The sequence below is a fragment of the Thalia democratica genome, chromosome 4, assembly GCF_965202585.1.
Source record: "Thalia democratica chromosome 4, ktThaDemo2.hap1.1, whole genome shotgun sequence".
Classification (NCBI taxonomy): domain Eukaryota; kingdom Metazoa; phylum Chordata; class Thaliacea; order Salpida; family Salpidae; genus Thalia; species Thalia democratica.
The window spans coordinates 43,992,433-44,015,736 of NC_139168.1; the positions used below are offsets into that span (position 1 = coordinate 43,992,433).

Below are 23,304 nucleotides of genomic sequence, written 5' to 3' on the forward strand. Positions count from 1 at the left end.
AAAACTTTTACATAAATTGAAAATTTAGAACTAAAACTATGAAATTGAAAAAAATATTTAAACAACAAATAACTCAAAACTAAGTAAATTTTGTTGAATACATGCTCTAACTATACTAGAAGAAATGAAAACTGTATCATTATTGTCCTGGACAAGACCGTATTCGTGGTGTACAACTCGATTACCGAAAGGTTCTTCGCGCACCAGGTCCTAAGACCAAATACTTTCAGCGTTTATTTTTTCGTTTAATAAATTAAAAAAAAAAGCATTGGTAGGCTTGTGCCTACACAAGACAAAATATTTAACAAAATATTAAAAAAACATAAAATAAATTACAGAAAAAAACTTTTGTTATTTTGATTTATTTGCTATTTATCCAAAAGTAAAAAATAGAAAATAAAAGATAAAAAAGCTTAATATTTCAGTAACAGCAGCTAAAATAGATAATAACTTCGTAAAAATATACTGAAATGTCAGTGTAAGCTAAAAAGAATTGAGTCAGCAAAGTTTTAACAGTTTTTATTTTTATAGTATCCTTATCCTTTACCCACCTTACCCAAATATAATAAAAATTAATCAAAAAAATAAAATATAAATAAAAAACAAATTGAATTAAAAACTATTTTTTTGATGACTCTGTTTTTTTTCAGGTCAGACTGACCTTTAAATATAGTAGCCATAAATTTGATACATAAAATCGACAAACATTGAAAAACAGAAATGTAGAAAGTACTTAAAATTCAATTGAATTGTTGTTTTAAAAACTAAAACAATCTTAAACTTTAAATAATCAGACTACAGTAACCTGCTACCCAGGTACGCACTTTGAACACAGCGCAAAAGTGCTTAGCCAACCGGCAGTTCATACCTATGAAATTTTGGATTTAAGATACCTAAATTAAGCCTAATACAGGTATTTTAAGAGCCATTAAAGTTTACAAAGTACTTTTAAAGCAAAATCCCCCTAAACAAAACATAAACTTTCATGACAAAAACAAAACATGTTTGTTGAAAATATATTAGAAGTCTTGATTCTTGAGTACTTATTCAGTATAAGTATCTATAATTTATTTGTATTAACATTCATATTCGACCCACGATGATTTTTAATTAATCTTGTACCTTTTAAGTTCACATAGTACATATAATCAATTATTAATTGATCATGCTTTTATTAAAATGTGTTTATCAAAAGTAGCTAGTTTAGGGTTAAATAAAAACAAATTATACAGTAATCTTCCTTTATTCTACCAACATATGTTTCTGTGTGTAAACGAATCAACTCACTTCAACTGGGTTCTGTAAAAAAAATAATTACTGTAATGAGAGAATAGAAGCATAGAATAAAGTAGGTGTATACATGTTTTCATTAAAATAAGATATTTTCTACAGATAATAGTTATTAATAGGTGAAATACTTAATATTGAATCCGACTGTTATAAAACTATATATTATCTGTGATTATTAAGTCTAAAATAAGTAAAGTAAGCTAAGTTACACTACAAAACATAAAATAAACAAACAACTCACGTTAATGGGAAAGATAACTAATTCAAATTTTATTGTTGTTAACTAATGAAAAATACATTCGTTACAACTAATAATTACTTCACAATGTAAATGAAGTTATTTAAACTATTTAATTTGTATTGCAAAGAACATTAATTTAGTTTTTATGTAATCTATTTTGAACAAAAAATAAAACATTAACCATTAGTTAGTGAATCAATAAAATTTAATAAAACTTAACGACGCTGAAGGCAATAAAAGTCACAGAAACTCGATGTAACATGTATATTATAGATTGAATGTTTGTAATAATTGAATCAAAGTTATATAGAATTAGGAAGCAAATTTAGTTCAAATGTAAAAATCAAAAATGAAAAAATTAAACTTTAAGAAAAAAACAAAACACAAAAAACAAAATTGTTATTGGGCTTACAATGTACTGACCGATAATTAATTTACAGCGACATACATAAAATCATAATGACCTAAATTAAATATATATTGTATTTTATAATTGATAAAATAATTAATTGATAAAGTAGGAGTCGGCTGTTTAATCTAAATATCCCATACAGATATTTTAAATATTTAATAAGTAAATTATGTTATATATGAAAGTTAAAATGTAAAACAACAAGGTAGTCATATGCTAAGTATAAACCTGCAGTAAAAAACCTACTAGCTCTCTTGGGCGTAGTAGGTAAAAAAGCACGGTTTATATGTGATTTGAATACAGGCTTCCAATTAAACTTGGAACTTAACATATAAAGGTGTGAAGAATTATAGTCGGAGGGTAAAGTGAATATATGAAATTTCAGAGAATAGGAAGTGACTTGTGTGAAATAGATATAAATAATAAATGAATAAAACTATATGTTACTTAGGATATATAATTATATTAATATATGTTAAGTGAATGTGTGTGTGTATGTGGAAGGTGAATGAAAAGTTTAGGGTTATAAATTTTTACTCCTGCTTACTTATTGTCAAGAAATTTTTGTATTCTAACTCGTTGTCTCGGTAGAAAATACAACAGTTTAGGATAAAATGGTGTGGTGCTAATAGTAACTGTGGTTTCCACAGTCATTATTGGCAGTAATGGATATAAGAAAACATGTTTACAAATTTGTAAATTCCATAAGTGTACTTTTTACTTATTTTGTTTATATGTACATATTTTTGTGTATCTTAATTTTACTTTAGATTTTTATACACTTTTTACATTTATGTTTCAATCATTAGGTATTTAAATGTTAATTGAACTGTTCATTACATTCATGTATTTAATATTGTATGAATTTTAAAATATATTCTTTTCATATGTTTTAGCTATGAGGTGTGAAAATTTAAGTTGTGCTGTTCTTTGTTTTTTTTAACAAATAAACTTTAATACGTTTGTTTTAAATATTGTATCAAATACAATTTAAAGTTCACTGTTTACTTTCTAGTTTTTTTAGTTTTAATTGATTTAAACCTAGTACAACATAAGTTATTTTAAAATATTATACTTTTTTATTACTAATTTTAGGTTTACTTTTTTAGTTTTAAAGTACAAAAATATAGAACTTTAAACTTTCTGGCTAAAAAGTGCTTACCATACCATACTGGCAGTTCGTACCTAAGAAGTGTGTACTTAGGTGGCAGGTTACTGTAGTTTAAAATAAAATTATTTGCCTTAGTTGTTTGTTGATAATGCTTATAAAATACATTTTAATCTTTTTAAATAAGTTCAAAGTTTAGCAACTTTAAAAAAGGTTATGTTAGTTGCAGACTGGCATGCTATTTTTCAATCCATTATACAAAACAAAAATTACTTGGGCATACCATTTTAAGTTTGAACAAACTAACGCTTATAAAGCACTCATGGTCAGTTTTTATAGCAACTGGTTAGCATTCTCTCAACCCTGTTAGCAGGTTTAATTTTTTTGAAACTTAAACTATTTTCAAAAATAAACTTAAAATTTGACACAAAAAATAAACTGTACAAAAATTACAAGTGTTATTAAGTTGTATTGTTTTAACAACATTTATAAACAAACAAAAATTGCTTTGAAAAAAATTCAATTTAATAAAAACTAACAAAGTTATATATTTCAATGTATAAGATAATTTTGATAAGTTAAAAAAACACAAGTGCTTCAAATAACAGAAATTCTGGTCCAGAATAGAAACTTTTCTAAAATTAGTTCTGAAAAATCCGAGCTGTTTTTTTAAAGCTGCTGAGTGCCGAGCGGAATCTATTCTAGCATCTATCTGATGATTATTTGTAGTATTGCCTGTCAGCTGTAATGTCTTGTCTTGGCGCGCTTTTGATCGGCTGATATTTTAATTCTCTCTGTTTTGAGTTTTTATTAGTATTGTTTTTTGATTTATTTGTTATTTGTTTGGGTAAGGTGTGTTAGGGTGGTAGTTTTAGATTTAAAATTGAGGTAAAATGGGTTAGGGATAAGCGTTTAGATGTTTTTAATATATTGGTATATATTTAGTTTACCTTATTTGCATAATATTATGAATGAGAAATTTAAAAAACATTACTATTGCAGCTGACCTGACGATTGCTGCAACTAAGAAAGTATTGTTATTTTTTTTTGAATTAGGTAAACTACCTAGCTCAAACAAAATTCAAATTAGTAACTAGTAAAACTATTAAGGCCATAGGGGGGGGGGGTAGGCCATGTTTTTTACAAGTTGATTTTATTTTATAGAGTTTTTACTAAGCTTCAAGTTGCTTTTTACCGTTTTTAAAAATTTGAATTAGTTTTTGAGATATGACCGGCCAAAGTCGGGCCGCATAACAGGTTCCTTATGGGGAAGGAAAAACTAAAACAGCAAAAAAAGACTAATGCATTCAAAATCTATCTCCTCCTTCATTTTTTAGGCAATCTTCTTAAAACTTTTACAGTCTATTCTTTATACAATAACAAAAAAACGTTAATTGTGACTTTAAAAAATTTTAAGTAAAACTAGCTTTTTTTTGAAAAAAAATTTTTTTTTTTGATAAAAAATCACTTTTTTTTTTTTTTGTCATAAAATTTTTATTTTTTAAAATTATTTAAATTCACAAATAACGTTTTTTTCTCCTAATGTAAGGAACATTTCCTGAAAATTTGAAGAAGATTGCTTGAAAAATGAAGGAGAAGATAGATTTTAAAGCCCGTTTTTAAAAACTCGAGAAAAACGGCTTTAAAGTTACCCTTTATATACCCTTTATAAAGACAACCCTTTATATAACCGGTCATAAAAAAAAAGTTACTTAATATTTTTAAAATCTAAAAAAAGCATCTGAAAGATTATGAAATTTACTATAATATAAGTCTATATGTTATTTTTGGTCAAAAAATGGCTTCTACCCCCCCTATGGCCTTAAACTATGATGAACTAGAAGTTACCTTTTTATTTTTTGTAAAGTGATAAAACACAATTTTTACAACTAGCTAGCTAATATTGCGGTCAATAATGTTGTTTTAATTTATAGTTTTTGTATAAAGTTTTCTATAAAAAATTTAAAATAAAAAAAGACCTCTGTTTTTAAATCTTTGAAGAGAAATCCTGTGAAGATTCAGGATTCCAAATGAACTAGAAGTTAACTTTTTATTCTTGTAAAGTGATATAACATTTCTGTGTATATTCGAATTAGTAATTACTTAGCATGTAGCCGCACCAATATCAAGCTGAAATATATTATATTCAAAGTCTATTTTAACTATAATTTTAGGATAAAAATAGATTTTTTATAGAGACATAAATATGATTAAACTTATTTATCATAAATTAATAAAACCTAAATGGTTTACTGCTTTTACTTTACAATATAAAGTGAATAAATCAATACTGTATTTTATATCGACTACAAATCTGTAAAACAAAAGCAATTAAATATTTAAGTTGTATTAGTTTACGATAAATAAATTTAATCCTGTTTATGAATTTATATAGCCTGTTAAAACAAAGTATATTACTAAACATATTGGCTTGAAACATTGATTTTAAGCTTAAAGTTATGTTTAAAAAAGACATTGAATATAGCATAATTTCAACTTGATATTGATGCAACATCATACTAGGTAATCATCAAATTTGTTAATGTTAAATATCACATAAACTTCCTATCCATAGTTTAATTTTTTTATGATTCATTTGTTAATTATTTTGGTAAGGTGCGTTAGGGTGGTGGTTTTAGATTTAAAATTTAGGTAAAAGAGGTTAGGGATAAGCGTTTAGGTGTTTTTAATATATTGGTATATAATTAATTGATCTTCTTTGCATAATATTATGAATGAGAAACTTAAAAAACATTACTATTGCAGCTGACCTGATGATTGCTGCAACTAAGAAAGTATTGTTATTTTTTTTGAATTAGGTAAACAACCTAGCTCAAACAAAATTCAAACTAGTAACTAGTAAAACTGTTAAACTATGATGAAACCAATCAAACTGTAATTTATGAACACTCTTATAGATTTGCCATACTCACTTGAACCTAATATAAAGCATAATTAGTTTAATTAAGTAAACTTTTGGTAACTATAGAGTAAGAAAACTAAAACAATTTTTTATTTAAGACATGAGGTTTCTTATACAAATAGCTAAATTTTACAAAGTTTTAAACAAATAAGACAATAAGTATCATAAAAACATTCTTTTTGTTGAAGAAAAAGTAAATAAAAGTACTTTAAAAAATAGTTTAGCAGGCTTACTGTATAATATTTGACAATACTAGAATAAATAGAATATAATATTTATAACAGTATTTTACCATGTAGTTTCTATATTCCTTAGTAAACAAAATAAATTAAAAAAATAACAAGAAACTTACTTTAGCCAAAGCATAAAAATGCTGAAAACTTTAAGTTTTAAAAACCTTGACAAAAATTTTAGCTTTCATTTAGTTGTTGAAAACTATATTTTGAAACAAATTAGTTTAAGAATAAAAAAATTAACATTAATACTGTAGTTTCAAAAAATTCAAATTACTATGATACCAATGCATAAGGTTTTTTTTTATTGAATTTACTTCTAAATCATTTAAAAATTAAACACAATATTAAAAAAAATGTTTTTGATATAAAAACTTGTAAGTCCAAATTAGTTTCAAATTTAAAGTTTTAAATCACACTTAAAAAGGTTTAGTTTTAACCATATTTTTTAAGAAAAGCTTAAACAGAGACCATAAGAATTTTCTATCAAAACAAAAAGAATCTCACAAATTATACTAAACATAAAAAATTAATTGACCTAAATCACAACTTTTCCTAAAATTAAAACAAATAACTAATCTCCTAATACTACAACTTCTTCATCGCTGTCTTCTATTTATTCTTCTTTCTTAACGGCCTGTAAATTATTCAGACAGGTAAAGTCTTTCTTATGTTACAGCTCGTTAAACATAGTTGTTTTTGAACATGTGTTCCTTTTTTTTTTCTTTCAAAAATGTTTAAAACTATAAGTTACTGATAACATAGCATACATTTAAATTCTATCAAAAGTATAAAAAGCAGTAATAATACATTCTTATTAATTAATACAATCTATCTCCAACTAAAATTTTCTATTTAAGTACATTATAACTGTCTCCCATACCTGCTAGGTCTGTCATAGGCTCTGAAAGCACTGTAGAGTCACCCCTGACTGGATGAGTTCTAAATTATTTTTTAAGAGCTTTTTTTTTCTGCTATACATTTACCAACACCTGTCTTTTATAAATTAAAGGTATCCTTAACAACATTTGTAGTGATTAATAGTCCTTTGCAAAGTGTACTTATGATCTCATTAAAATTGTTTCAAAAATAAACTTCTTTCACAAAACTACTGTACTTACAACTTTAAAAGTTTGTATATTCACTATTGAATTAACTATAATTTTTTCAAAGTTATTTTTTAGGTTACAAATTACTTTGTTATAAAACGTATTTTATTAGTATGTTGAGTTGAACATTTACATATAGTAGATTATGGTAGTTGAATGAATTTTGCATGTAGTAATATACTCTTTAAAAACAGTTAATTGAATAAATATGGATCATGTTGAAAGAAATAAAGAAAAAGCTAAGTATTTTCGAGGATTAAAGTTAATAAACAAGTATAGTTATAACAGTCTAAATAAGAAAGAAAATTCTTACTCTTCAAACAATTCGAGTTCTCAAAAAAAGATTTTAAATCATTCATTATGGTTACAAATAAAGGTTTGTAATAGTTTTCTGGTAAAATAATAAACAAAAAATTATAATATAGATTGAATATATTTAAGTTTTTATGTTTTGGTCTTGATCTTTTGAATTTATTATGTTGTATAATGTTTTGTTTTTTAAATCTTAAATAAAGAAGTAAGTAAAGTTAAACAACTAATGTTTATAAAACAGATGTTTTACTTTTAAGTGTTTAAAATTACTAGCTAAGAGTTTGTAGATCCTAATGGAACAAGTTTGTTAGAATATACAATGATAACTTTAAATTGTGCAGTAGTTTTTTTCATTTTAGTGACATATGTTTTCATTGTGTTAAGTTATATTTAAAAAAAAGGATTTGATTTTATATAAAATAATAATACTTGTAGAAAAGTTTTAGTAATTTTAATGATAAGTAGATTTTATCTTTATTTATATGTTACTTATTTGATACTTAACATTTATATTCTATTTACTAAGAATATTATAGTTTTAAGCATCTCAAATCTTCCCTTGGTTGTGTGTTGTTCTTCGTGATTTTTTTGTCTTTATCAAAGTCGTTTTAAATGAAAAAATCTTTTTTATTTTACATAAAAATCTACAAATTTATAAGTACTTGCTATATTGCCTAAAGTACTTTCAAAATTTCTTCTTCAGTAGGTAATAGAACTGAATTAATTCAAAATTTTCTTGCATATAAAAATTGAAAAAAAGTATATAATGATGTATTTATAAATCAAGTTTTAAAGTTTTAAAGTAAACTTTGTTTTAAAATACCTAGCTTTGAAAATTTGAAAAGTTTTTCAAATAGTAAATCTTATTAGTATCTCTAGTTTAAACTCGCAAAAACAAAATGAAATAAAACAAAAAGTAAAAAAAAATATATGAAATAAAATTAAATCAAAGACAAAGGACTTAATGAAATTAAATTGTTAAATTTTGATGTGTTTGAATCAAACAAATATATACAAATCTTTTTAAGAGCATGCATAAAACCAATATTACAAACAACTTAAGTTTGGAAGTGTAGTTTTTTGAAAAGTGGGCAGGAACAGAAGAGTTTGTCTTGTTTATTTAGTTTATCCTTTCTGTCAGCTTTAACAATCGTGACTTTCTCAAGCATGACAGAACTTCAAATATTGAGCGAGTTTTTGGCTTTACTAATATGGTGGATTGTTTCCCAGTCTGTTTTAAAACCAATATTGTTATTTTTAAGATTCTAGATGTATTTCATTAGTTTTCTTTGTAATTTAAAAATCATTGATACGGTTGTACAGTGCGTATTCACTTATCTGGACGCTCACTTTTCGGACAGTTTCAGTCAGAAAAAAATTCAAAAAATTTTCAATATTTAGCTTCAACATTTTTGTATGATACAAATATGTATTTAAGCTTTCATACTGTAAGAAAATTTTAAGTGATTTCATAAATTCTACAATTTTATTCATTATTATGACGTAATAATACTACTAAAAATTACATTTTATCTTTATTCAAAACTATTTTATTTATTAAAAACATTTGCATGTAAAGTAAGTCAGTTTGGAAATTTTTAAAACAATGTTACAAAACTTTTTATTAAAATTTTCAAAGTTTGTTTTATAGGTATTTAAATTTTGAGCTCTTTAGAAAATGAATGTATAACATTTACTATATATTAGTTTTTTAATTCAAACAATTTTGCAAAAGTTGTTAATTCAAAAACATTTTTTTAAAGATGAGGTGCATGACTACATGTATATTTTTAAAAGTTATATAAGTTTACACACTTAGCATACCAGTGTAATGATATTTACACTTCATTTTCTTATTTTAAAGTGGTTTGTAAAGTGTTTTTCACTGTTTTCATAACGTGCTTTCAGTATTAAAAAACAAACAGTTTTTTTATTAAAAACAAACATTTTTTTATTTTTAGGAGTTAATATTCATTTCAATGCGTATATATTTGCGTTTGTCTTTCAAATACGCGTTAGTCGCTTGGTTAGTCGCTTGTTTCAAGAATCAAGAAAATGTCTACATCGCAGAGTTGATGTTAGTATTTATATAACTTTACAATTGTTAATACTTTTTATAGATTTTATTTGTGTCGTGATTTAATAGTTTCTTTCTTCAGAACTAAGAATTATTATTGAAAATAAAGTAAATTGTATTTATTCAAAGTGTGTTTTATTCATAACTTAGGAAATAGTTTTGTAATTTATACTGTTAGCATAATATTTACTACTTGTAAGTATAGCAGTCAGTAAGTTACTGGAGACCACGTAGTTAAGACATAAACATAAAGTAACATTAAATATAGCCCATTTGGTTAAACCAGGTTTTAGAAATGGGTAAGAGTTCTAAATAAAGAAAACAAGTTGTACTACCCATTAAAAACTGATTTTTTAGCTTATTATCGGTTTCAGCCAGAAGCCACACCAGAAAAAATTTCACAACTTTAAATTCCAGGAGTTTTCCACTGAAAACGTGATAAAACCGTAAACAAACGTCAACTTTTATTATTTTAGTAGAACTTCCAATAAAAACTAGTTTGTTAGGAGTTATATGTTTCCGTTAACTTGATTTTAAACTCAGTCAAAGTTTTTCATTTTTATTTATGTCTATTTTTTTTTGTTTAAAAAGTTTTTTTTCTTTCATTTAGAGAGATAGGTTTACATAATTTTTTGTTTTTAAAGATAAATTAATTTATACTTTCTCTTAAACAAAAACTAATCTTTTTTTAATTAATAGTTAAGGCAGGTGGAATTACAAATGATGAGTTTTAAATGATTAGTTTTACCCTTAAAAAACGTATGTTGTTGCAGAGGCTTAGTAAGTATGATGTTTTTCTACCTTAGAAAAAAAAAACCTAAAATTTAGCATTTAATATTTATGATTTTATTATATGTTAGTCACAATTACTATGTTTTTGTTTTTACCATAACACTTCTATTATGCATTGCATTATATGCAGCTGTTATATTATTATATGAAAAAAATAGAATTTTTTGAATTTTGGTTATCAGAGCATGTTACAGAAAAATCTTGCCCATTGTGTTCAGATAAGTGAATAAGGACTGTACCATCTTTTTTTGAAAGTTCCTCCCGTTTAGCCTAAATAATTTTTTGTTTCGTTTGTTCATCTGATTGTTGCTTTATATATCTGAATACAGAAAAGCACCTGACAGTTAAATAAAGAAAACTACTGTGCAAATGATAGTTGTTATCGTTTTATTTTTATTAATAAATCTCTGGTTATAACTAGAACATTTGCTTTTGAAATCTGTTGTATAAACTAAACTGTTAAATGAATTTATGAAACTAAAAGTATAAAAATACAGTACGAGTTTTCAAAACTATAAAATTTTTATAGGCCTGGCAAAATGGATGCTTTCATGATCAATACTTAGATGTACTTACTATTAAGCGAAAAGAAAGCACCCCAAAAATTATTCAAAAAATAACTAAATTTAAATTTAAATTTACGGAACTACAACACAAAGGTTTTTTAAAAGTCAATTTTAATTACAAAAAATTAACCATATCTAAATTTAAAAGCTGGTATTTAGTTTTTAGAAATCAAACAAGAGACTTGTGAAAACTTAGCTCACATTTTTTGCTTATTTTGCTTATGCAAGCTTATTGGAATCCTAGTTTTTTCTGTTATAATAGTTAACTTGGTTAAAAATAATTATTAATAAAATTATTTGAACTTTCTTATTAACTAGGCAAAAACTTCAGAAAAATATTCAAAGTCTATTTAAAAAATAAAGTTTTCCATGCAGTTTTAAAAAGTTTACTAAAAGTTTTAAAAAACTTAAAAATATACAATTTTAATAAAATATTCATTTATAAAGCATTACTGTGTACTGAAAATGAAATCTAGAATGCATTTCAAAATATTAAAAAAATATCCCAGTTTCTTGCTTTTAAGATAAATAAGGGTCATATGTTACCTAACCCTATTAAGAAAACTAATCAAAGTTTGTTTTATTGAATAATGTTTTGTATCTACTATAAGCTAAAACTTTAATTTTCACGGTTATAACTTATTGTTTTAAAGAAAAAAGTGCCTAGTTTGATTACTTAGATATAATATATTTCAAAATAATTTAGCACATATATATTTTATAAAAGTTTGTAATTTTAAATTAAAAAAAAATATTTAAGTTATAAATTTTTATCTTTCTTATATATTTTTTACAGATTTTGAAGACACAAGTAATGCTTTTGCTAAAAGGTTAATTTTTTAAACTTGTTTAATCATAAATTATTCATTTAGTTTTTTAGTAAACTTTAATTGCAGGATGTATATTCTTTACTTTTCTTAATGGCAAAAAACAGTTTTTAAATCAGTTTTAATATACTACAGTAAGGTTAGATTAAATAAAATTGCTTTTGAATACTACTTAAAAATTATAGAAATTATTACAAAAACATGTTTTTGATATACAAAAATAATTCAAGACCTAGTATTAAAAATACAGATATCAAAGTTATTATGAAAGTTTTGAAAATAACTTAAAATTGGTCAAAACTAATTAATTATTTTTATTCAATTTTAGATCAACATTAACTACTAAAGTTGAAAAATTGTAACTATTTGCAAGGTTGCCACACACTAAAGGAACTCAGGGAATTTTCAAATTATAGAAAATCTCAGGGAAACTTAGGGAGACTCAGAAATTTTTAGTTTTTTTTTTAAACGCAGGACAGTTTTGATTTTTTCTAAAAGTTTCAGGGAAGTTTTAAGGTTTAAAAAAAATCTTATGTAATTTTTTTTCTAGATCTAGAATGAGATTTAGTTAATCCAGTCTCAATATTTTGTTCAAAAACATTAATTTAATTCATTTATAAGTGCTTATTTAGAAGTTTTTTAGCCTTGCTGCTAGTTCTTCAATATTCTTAGAATTAACATTGTAGTTTTTTTTTAAGTTTAAAATTTATATTTAACATGACTAAACTTGAAAAAAAAAACATTTAGAGAAATGAAAGTCGTGGTTAACTATTATTGAAAAGTTATTCAATATCATTTGATGAGTGTTTTAATAAAGTTTTGCAAAAAAATCAATTAGATCTTGTAGTACAATGCATGAAGAAAAAAAAGTACGCTGCCAATATTTTATATCAGCATTTTTAGGGCACCGTAATGCCGATAAATTGAAAAAAGCCCTGTTTACTGAGATTCAAGACTTAAACCCAAAAAATTTGATCCAAATTTCAATGGATGGACCAAATGTGAACATTGCTCTTGCAAAAAAGTTGACACTGATAGAGAGGCTACAGGTCTACCTCAACTCATAAACACTGGGTCCTGCAGCTTGCACTTCATTCTTGGTACATTTAAGTTCCAGGGGTTGAAGCTACACAGTGGAAAATCAAAAAAGTTTTCAAACATCTCCATTGCTTGTTTGAACCACACGTGTTGAACACACATCCACCAGAAGAGATGATTATGTAAGGAAAACCAGTTTAACCACCTTTCCTTTATCATTTTGTGACACAGGATGATTAGAATCAAAACAGGTTGCTGATAGAGCTATTTTAACTTGGCCTAATGTAGTAAAAATGGTACAATACTGGAAAAAACTGCCTGGTTACAAACAGCCACCAGGAAAAGACTTTATAACTATAAGCATTGCCATAAACAGTGACGTTTTAATAGTTGTAAAATTGAATTTCTTTTGCTTTGTTGCCTCAATTTTGCTTCCATATTTAACAAGATATCAGAAAAACAGCTCAAGCATTCCTTTCATGTATGATGATACACAGAAGTTAGTATACAAGTTAATGAATCTGAAAAATGAGCATGAGGTTTAAGTAATTAGCGCCAGAAGCAAAAAACAAATTTAAGGATTTGAAAAAAACTCAGGGAAACTCAGGGAAGTTTAAGGTTACTTAGTGAAGTTTTTGGTCACTCAGGGAAGATTTTTTGACTCATAAGTGGCAACCCAATTTGACGTATACTTTTAAATGAATTTATGTTTTTACGTTATGTTTGAGACAATTTTAAGTTCAAACAATTACCTGGTATTGCATTGAAGTTATACAATTGAATTTTTTTAGAATTAATTGTTTGAAGGTAGTCTGTCTTTTTTATATTAGAAATTGGACAGCTTTGAATAATGTGATTTACATATAATAAAATTGCTTAAAATAAACCGTAGAAAACAGCTGTCTTAACTCTTAAAAAAAAAAAAACAACAGATGCAGAGATCTTTTGTTTTAGAAACAAGGGACTACTTTTAGAATGACCTAAAGATCTCTGAATCTGTTGTTTTTGTTTTTTAAAAGAGTTAAGAAATGAGTTGAAACAGCTTTTACTAGGATTTTTTAAAACCAGTTTTATTAGATTAAAGTATTTTAATATGAGTAATAGACAGTGTTTATTTATTAACATTAACCTTAAAAAAATTGATAAATTTACAGGAAAACATATTTACTCTGTTTATTCTACCATTTATTGATTAAGTATAAACAGTAGCAATACTCAAGTAATTATACAGTAGTTGTTATTTAAAACTTTAATTACAATCAAAGAAACTTAAATAATAATATATTTGTAGATTTTAAAACACTCTGATTTTACAATTTTGATTTGATGCCTTATGCTTAAAATCTTCCTCAGAAATAGCTTTTATTCAGCACTAGTTTACATAAAACTTTTGAATAATATAGTTCAACATTTTATTAGTGAGTTTACTAGTACACAAAGTATTTTAAAACTTAATTTTTTTTTAAATTCTTTAGAAACGTTTGACTTGAAAGCTAGCTGTCTAGTAAAACCTAATAAAAAAATAATATAATTTTTGAATAAAATTGATTAAGAATTTAATAAAAAACTCAATAAAAATTTTGAAATTATACTTAAAATATTTCTTGTTTATAAAGCTTGAGTTTGTGTTTAACTTAAAGGATGGTTGATTAAGTTTTTTATAAAATAGTTTTTAGTATGTATGAAAATGTTATGTTCTTTTTATCTTTTTCTAATGATTTGGTTTTTTTTTTCTAATGATTTGGTTTTTTAACTTTTAAAAACTCTTTTTATTGGGTAGGAGTCAAATATGCACCAAGGGACACTTTTGCCCGAAAGGACATTTTTACTCAAAGACACTTTTGCACGAAGGGTCACTTTTGCACGGGAGGAAATAAAAAAAGAATGATTTTGTTTTTTTATTAATTTTATTTTTACTATCACTCTTAACCCTTACCCTCAGTTGGTAACCTCTTTTTTCTTCCTTTTTTTATTGATTAATTAATTTTTATATTATTTGTTTGTATTTTTCAATTACTATTAATTTATATTATTTATTTTTTATTTTTGCTATCACTATCACTGTTACCCCTAACCCTCACCCTCGGTCCGTAAGTTTTTTCTTAATTAATTAATTTTGTTTTTTTCTCAATTAATTTTTATTTATTTTGATTTTTTTGGTCTTTTTTTTTAATTGTTTTTATTAGTTATTTTTCTTTTTACTATCACTATTACCCCTAACCATCACCCTCGGTTGGTAACTTTTTTTTTTGTTTGTCTTTTATTTTCTATTTTTACTTTTTATATTTTTATAATTTTATTTATATTTTTATTTTTTATCTTGAGCAAAATTGACCCTCTGTGTAAAAGTGTTTTGTGCAAAAGTGTTTTCGTGCAAAAGTGTCCGTTCGTGCATATTTGACCTGTTCCGCTTTTTACTCTAGTGTGCACTGTGCATAGTTTACAGCCTTTTATTAAACTTAGTTTTGCTGTTGTTCTGCTTGAAATATCCATTTTATGTTGTAATTGACATTTTCTTTTTAGTATTTAAAAAAAAAAATCTCATATTCGGTCTTTGAAGTAATCAAAAACACTAGTCCTAGGTACAAACAATTTTTGTAAAGGTTTTTAGTAAATTTTTTATCAAATTTTATTAGCTTTTACTAGATAGAAAGCTTTCAATCAGCTAATCAAGTGTTTATTTAATATTTATAAAAAATAAGTTTTAATTTTAATATGTACTGTGTTTTATCAAACTAAACCTTTAACTACTCTGTCATAATAATCAAAAATTTTATATACACTAACATCATGCTAAAAATGTAATTTATGAGGAATATTTGATGCATAAAAATCATTTCTGAAACATATGTAAAATCCATGTTTGAATATGCTATTTATACATGTTGCTCTGCTTGGACTGTAATTTATCAAGAACTGTAAACCAATTTTAAACAAAAATATATATTAGTTTTCTGTAGATTAATTATAGATATTAACAATATTTCTATAATTTTACAGTAGTATAGTTTGATCACAATTGATTAAACTCAATTTATCAGTTTATGTTTAAGCGAGTTTTATAATAGTGCTAACAAAAGTTAAAAATGACAAAAAAAGTTGTATGAAAATAAAGTACCTTATACTTTAAAAAGTCCTTGTTAAAGATTGAATTTTTAAAGTTAAAAATATATTTAAGGATTTTTAATAGCTTTAGAATTTTTTTTTAATGATATTTATTACTGTTAGGTGTTTAACTTTTCATATAGAAAAAAAAGTTGTATGAAAATAAAGTACCTTATACCTTAAAAAGTCCTTGTTAAAGGTTGAATTTTTAAAGTTAAAAATATATTTAAGGATTTTTAATAGCTTAAGAATTTTTTTTTTAATGATATTTATTACTGTTAGGTGTTTAACTTTTCATATAGAAAATACTGAAAGTAAAACTTTTATTAGATCTCATGGAAAATTTACACATCAATTGACTGAGTTAAGAATAGCATACTTGCAAGTTAGTTTACAAAAAAAAATTTTACAATAAGTTTTAGAAATGGTAAAAAATGCTAAAAAATGCATTAAGTTTTATGAAGAGAAAACACTAAGTATTGCAAGTTCAAGGCCATAAGTGAGTAATACTATTTTGTTAGAAAAAATAATACTAATCTCTAAAACTTAAAGTATAAACCAAAGATAGCTTTTGTAAAACTTAAAAAAGAAAAAAAAAGGTAAGTTTTATACAGTTTTTCTATACAAATTTTTTAAGGGGAAAACTTTTCAATTGAAATTTTTCAAAATAAAAATAACAAAAGTATACCACTCACTAAGTTTTTAAGCTAATGAGTTTAAGTATTAAGAAATATTCCTTTCTTTTTTATACAAAGTTGTATTGTACCATTTTCAAAATTATCAAAATATGAAAGTTTTATAATAAAAATTAAGCAACAAATATAAATTGTTTTATAAAAAAAAAAAACTGAAGATAAGTAAATTATACAATTTGATTATTTTCTAAAAAAGATTAGGCTGAAAAAAATTAAAAAGGTTTGCTTAAAATCTGTCAAAGATTTATTTTTACATGATGTTTTTTTCAAGGTTTTAGTTTGCTTCTTCCATAATTTTACAACAAGAGTATTGTCATTTGTGTTAATTTTTCAAAGTAACATGGTGTTTACACATTTTAAAATAAACTATTGTAGTATTAATACGATTCAAAAGAGTTTATTTTTAACTTGAGTTTCTGTGATACTTATTAATTTTATTTTTCAATAGTGATCTACCAAATCCAAAAATTTAGATTCGGCCGAATCCAAAACCTAGTCTTAATTTCAAATAAGAATTCGGCCAGATCCAAATCCGAGTCTTATTTTCAAATTATGATTCGGCATTCCGGATTCGAATCTAAATTTTGTAATTTGGATCCGACTGAATCCGAGTCCGAATACTTAAATAATTGTAATCCGAAAGATTAAATCTGTTTCTTATATAAATACAATATAATTTTATAAATAATAATTATGTATTTATATTAGTACTTATTTTGTAAAATAAGTTTGAACAATATTTTTAACGTGTTAATAATGAATACATTTTTATTTTAGAATAATTTATTTTAAAGCGAACATAAAAACGAATGTCTCGATGGAAAAAAAATTAAGCTACATACACAAAACTTAGTTTCAATATTTTGATGTCCAAAGAAGCAAAATTGACAATTAAGTTGTACTTTTGTTCTGCAAAATTAATAAACTATAGACTTAAATAAATATTTAAAACTGAAAACAAATCACAAAAAAAGTTAAAGCTTTTACGTTTAACTTAAGAGTTAGTTCTTTTTGTGACCATATAATTAGAACATAAACTTTTGCAAGTGTTCATATTTATAAAACAAAGTGCAATTAAAAAAACATGGCGCCGTAATAAATTTAAATATAATAACAACTGTAGTAAAGGCCTAAAAAAAATAGGAATTACAATTGTAATAAAAAGTTTTTAAATTCTACTTAAGAGTACAGTTTTACTATAACAAAAAACAAATATAGATTAACTTAAGCAACTGTTTAAAAATATAAAATGAACTACAAAAGCAAAAGATGTCTCTGTTAAACTACAAAAGACTATTCTTGTTTTTTCAATTTATGTTGGACAAATAAAAGTTTCTCGCCGGTCTTTTGAAGCAATCGATTGCGCTTTTGCTCGTACAAACTCCCAGCTTCAGAAAATAATCTTTCAGAATACACAGAACATGATGGTGCAGCAAAACATTTCCTTGCAAAACTGGCAAGATGTAGTTATTTTGTCTTGTACAAGTTCCACCAGTTTAAAAGTTCATCCTCTTCAGTTTCTGCATTCAAATTTTCTTTAGCAAAAAAACCCTTTATTTTTGCTTCAATTTCTTCATCAATAGAATCCTGTTGCTCGTCCTTCTGTGTAGCTGTGTTTAGTTTTATTTTAAACAACGAATAGTAAGTTGAAAATTTCTTCGGATCAAAATTTGCAGAGTGTTGTGGTTTTGATTTCTCTGGTGAGAATGACTACTTTGATTAGCCTCGAAACAAATATGCTTTTTAATATTTTAGCTGCTCTTTAACATTATTTTTGAGGTATAAAGGAAAAGCGGAAAGTTAATATTGTGGATCAATAGCTGTTGTGACTAACAGTAACTTGTTGTCATTCAGGTTTAAGTTGTTGTTGTTGGTATAGAACCTTCTTTTGCAAGCCTCTCCCATATTTTTGACTAAAGTTTTACAAACATTTGATATTTCTTCTGAAACTTCTTTAGTATTATAAACTTCGTCAGTGATCTTGCATATGGAATCACGCTTGAGAGCAATGCATTGTTTTTACTACACTCCTTTGTTTCAAAAAAGGTTCGAGCAGTAGAATAATGTCATTAACCAGTTGCCATTCTTCAGGTGTAATATTCGAATCTTGATCGTTTTCATAATTAGCCACATAGTACCGGACACTTGATTTTAGGTTTTTTAGTCTCTATAGCTTAAGATATGTTGAGTTCCACCTTGTATCCACATCTTGAACAAGAAACAAGGCTTTTTGTTTTGTTTGTGCGTTGTCATAATCTAACTGGATTTTTTTAGCGTTTTGCTCGCTTTAGAAGAATAGCTGAAATGGCAAACTAATTTTCGTACCTTTGCTAATAGCAATTTTATACAATCGTCCTCAACAATGAATAGCTAGCTGAAGCGTATGGATAAAACAGGGTACTGACAAGGTTTTAACAATGATATTGCTTTTTTAATATTTCTTGCATTGTCTCGCAAAAAAACGTGAACACGATCCAAGGTAGTGTTTCAATTACTAAGCATATCCTGAATGTATTTACAAACGTTTTGGCCAGTGTGCTCAGATTTCCCTGCAATTCAAAACACAATGTTTGACTCAAAATTTTCATTCAACCAGTGCGCGGTTAAAGAAATATATGATTTATTTGTCCTCGAGTTTTTCCACAAATCGCTTGTGAATGAAAAAGACGAAGCATGTGACAAATCTTTAGTAATTTTCTGCTTCAGACTATCATTAGCCTGTGGAAGCATGGTTTCATTAAAGTACTTAGTACTTGGAGTTACGTATCTTGGCTCTAATTCAGTTAAGAGCTCTATGAAGCCTTGATCTTCTACAATTGAAAAAGGCTGATTGTCCATAGCAATCATATTTATAGTTTTTTTATGAACTTTAACTGCTTTTGAATTCTTAGTGTCCCAGAGTTTCATAGACTTATAATCATCAAGGCTAATTTGCCTGATAGCTTCAAGCTTTCTTTTCTACGGAGGTTCGGGTGCAGTACAACTTCTATCTTTGTCTAAAGATTTACTTTGAGACTTTTTGTAACTCTCACTGTGTTGAGTATTCAAATGCTCGTGCATGGAAGAGGTAGGATAGGACTTAGACTTACTACTTCCTCTTTTTATCTTAGCTCCGCAGATATTGCATACTGTGATAAAGTTATCTTCCAAACTTATAGTATAATGTTGCCAGACTATCAAAGACATCATTAATACTGTAAAATAAAAATAACTATAGAACAATAGTATAATAGTATTATAAAATTAAGATGCACTAAGTCTAAATTCTAAATAGTAATTTAATTTCTATGTCGTGTAAACTATACTTTGTTAAAGCTATTAATATAGGTCGTAATGGTTTTCTTCTTAAATTATGTTTTCAGTTAAATAAAACTAATGAAATCAATATTTTCAGTTACATAAATATAAGCTGCTTTTAAAAATTTTATAAATTACTAGGCAAAAGTTTTTTGATGAGTTGTAGCATCATTGGTTTTAAGCCTTATTTCTCATAACTGCAGCAAGCTCTAAATATTTTCTAAATATTCAGAGTTTAACAATGAATAATGCAAGTAGTTGCAGCAGTTCATTACAAATTAATTAAGATTTCATTGTTAACAGATTTTTTTCTTAAGAACATTGTTTTTGAAATAAAATATTAGAAAGTTTGAAGTTATAACATATATGTCATAGATTAAAATTATCAATTAAATAAATAATAAAATATTAACAAAAAGTATATAGCTAAAAGTATGCGAGCATCTGCTTTTATGCTGCATATTAAAGTTGCATTTTTTTCTTTGTATTACAACGAGCAAACATAAAATACTAAACATATGATGAATACATAAGAGCAGCTATCCAAAAAGCTGAGATTAAACGCCTTATCTACGTACTTAATTTTGTTTGAGCGTCAAACAAAAATAATTTATCATAGTTTTTATACTGTGTGCAAAACTCTAAATCAAAATTAATAGGGCTTTTATAAGTGTGAAAAACCATTTTTTATCCACTCAAGCGTGAAATCATTAACTATTTTTACATTTCATTTAACTTTTGACAAACAATTAAGTAAAATTCAAAAAGTTTAAAGTGGTCTACCTAATCCAAAATTTCGGATTAGGCCGAGTCCGAATCTTGGATTCAGTAGATCACTTCAAATAGTTACTTTTTATTGCATATGTTTTTGTAAGAGTTTGTTTGTTAGTCTGAAATCAAAAATATACTAATGTGCATCAATATACTATAAATCAAATTTTATTATTTGTATAGTTTACCATCGAATGCATATAGTTATATAAATTTAATTTTTAAATAGACTAAAACAATTTTATGTAACACCAAAGTTATTTTAATTTTCAGCACTGTATATTGTTGCAGAAAAAGTACTTATTACACAAGACTGTTTAAAAAGTGTTTGTGCCAATATACATTGTGTGATACTTTTTAAGTTAATTATCCAAAAAAGATTATAAATACCAAGATATGATCAGTAACAAGATTTAGTCAGCTTAATAGTCATATTGCTATTAAAATCATTGACTTAAAGAAATAATAGAGTCATATAGTATGATTTTTGAATTAAATAAATCAATATTAGTTTAGAAAAAATGTTTGTTCGTAGTTAACTTCACCTCTCACCTTATGCCTATCAGTTTAGTGTTGATTCGTTGTTCAAATGTGTATTTTTAAAGTGATTAGAGTTGTATATAATCATTTTTCGCACTCTTGCAAAAGTAGTTTAAAAACATTGTATACTTTTAACTTTCATTAAAACGAAGTAAAATAATTTCTAAGAATAAGCTTTAAAAAAAAAAAAGTAAAGCGTGTATGCTTTACATATGAAAATTTCCACAAGAAACGTGTTAAATTGTACAGGTTACTAAGATCTCAGAAGATTTTAATAGTTTAGTAGAATTGTACCCTACGATTTCATCTATGTACAAAGAAATTTCAATTACAATAGCTAATGAAGTTGTTACAAAAGTAAGTATGTATGAACACACTAAATTAAGCCATATAATAATATCTATTTAATAAATAATTTTTTTGTTGTGTTTAGCAAGCTATTTATAAAACTTTTAATACTATGATTACTTAAATGTGCTTTAAAGTGTAAACGAGTAGTTCAAAGTATAATTTTTTAATTTAATTTAAATTAAAAAAAAAATCATAGTTTTGTTCGAAAAAATAATACTTAATTTAAAAAATATATGATTAGAATTAATTTATTATTTATTTTAATTTTTTTTCAGATAGCTAAATTGAATATATGGACGAATACATGTTTAGAACTATTTAATACATTAAAATGTTCTTTGCGATTACTGGGTGTTGATCTATTTAATAGTTTTCTTTCGTAAGTTTTTTCTTTGACTTATGTAGAAAAATAAATATATATCTTTAACCACGTTGTTTAAATTAACTGTTTAGAAAAAAACATTTATTTTACTTAAAGACGAAAAAATAAAGCAACTTTCAAATACCTGTATGTCATTACAATTTTCATAAAAACTGTTTATAGTTACTAATAAGCTTTGTGTTGTTTTCTATACTTCTAATACATTTTATTCTTTCGGCTGATTAGTGGAATCAAGCAATTAATTTTTTTTGTAACTTCAAACCAAGTGATAAAAAAATTTGGATAGAACTGGACCTTTTGTTATCAGAACTGCTTTTGTTTCTTTTCTGTTTCATGTGTTTCAGAAGCTATGTCAGTTTAAGCCTAACCAGCTTTTTGAGTTTATTGACCCTCAATTTACCTAGAAATTGCCCTAAAAGTGTCGTTGAGTTTTAAAATAAAAGAAAACAAATTCAAATAAAAACATTATCTAAAACTTTGAGTTTTCAAACAACTTATCTTTTTTTTTAGAAACTCAATACCATACCCAGAAAAACATTAAAAATAACCATAAATGTAGATAGTTGAAGTACGTTTTTGTAGTTTATTTAAGTCTTAGTTTTGAGATAATATCATGCAATATTTTAAGTTAGTTTTTAACTCAAAGTAAAACAATAATTGATCGTTTATAAACTTCTAAACTTTTAACTTCTAAAATACTTGGAGAAGAAAAGAGATAAAAAGAAATTAAAACTATCCAGTAGTATACAACTATGTATTGATTTTTAATCACAAAAACGCCAATGACTGCTAGCCAACTCACTTAAATAAAGCACTTTTTATACAATCTGCAACATGTATAATACATTGTACAGAGTACAATACGTCCCGCTGGGTAGGTTTTAACAAAATATTCAAAAAATGACTATTTTAGGATAAAAATAAGTTTAATTGTCTGGGAGATCTGAATATTAATAAAATAAAGAAAAAACTTTTGTTGGTCGGAGTTTTATCTAGATTTGATAAAATGGTCCTATCTACTTCGGATTGAACGTGAGTTTAGATTAAAGTTCCGGGTCTAGCACAGCTTATTATCCGGAACTTTAATCTAAATTCACGTCCAATCAGAACTAGATGTGACCATTTTATCAAATCTAGATCACGCCTGGACCGCATACAAATGTTTGTTTTCAAACAACTTTTTGGTTAGCTCCAAATCTTGGCTAGTTGTGGCACTACCTGGTGTTACTATCCGG

General features: G+C 25.4%; 1 protein-coding gene across 1 annotated transcript in view; it reads left to right on the forward strand.

Annotated features, from left to right (window-relative positions):
• The first annotated feature begins 7,543 nt into the window (after positions 1-7,543).
• LOC145833924 (mitogen-activated protein kinase kinase kinase 4-like) overlaps positions 7,544-23,304 on the forward strand; it is a 37,504-nt gene continuing 21,743 nt past the window's right edge. Inside the window, exons 1-6 of the mRNA XM_082941195.1 lie at positions 7,544-7,692; positions 11,027-11,156; positions 11,860-11,893; positions 16,364-16,418; positions 21,586-21,693; positions 21,963-22,066. Coding sequence (XP_082797321.1) covers positions 21,646-21,693; positions 21,963-22,066 — 152 coding nt within the window. The 5' untranslated portion in view covers positions 7,544-7,692; positions 11,027-11,156; positions 11,860-11,893; positions 16,364-16,418; positions 21,586-21,645. The remainder of the gene's footprint in view (positions 7,693-11,026; positions 11,157-11,859; positions 11,894-16,363; positions 16,419-21,585; positions 21,694-21,962; positions 22,067-23,304) is intronic.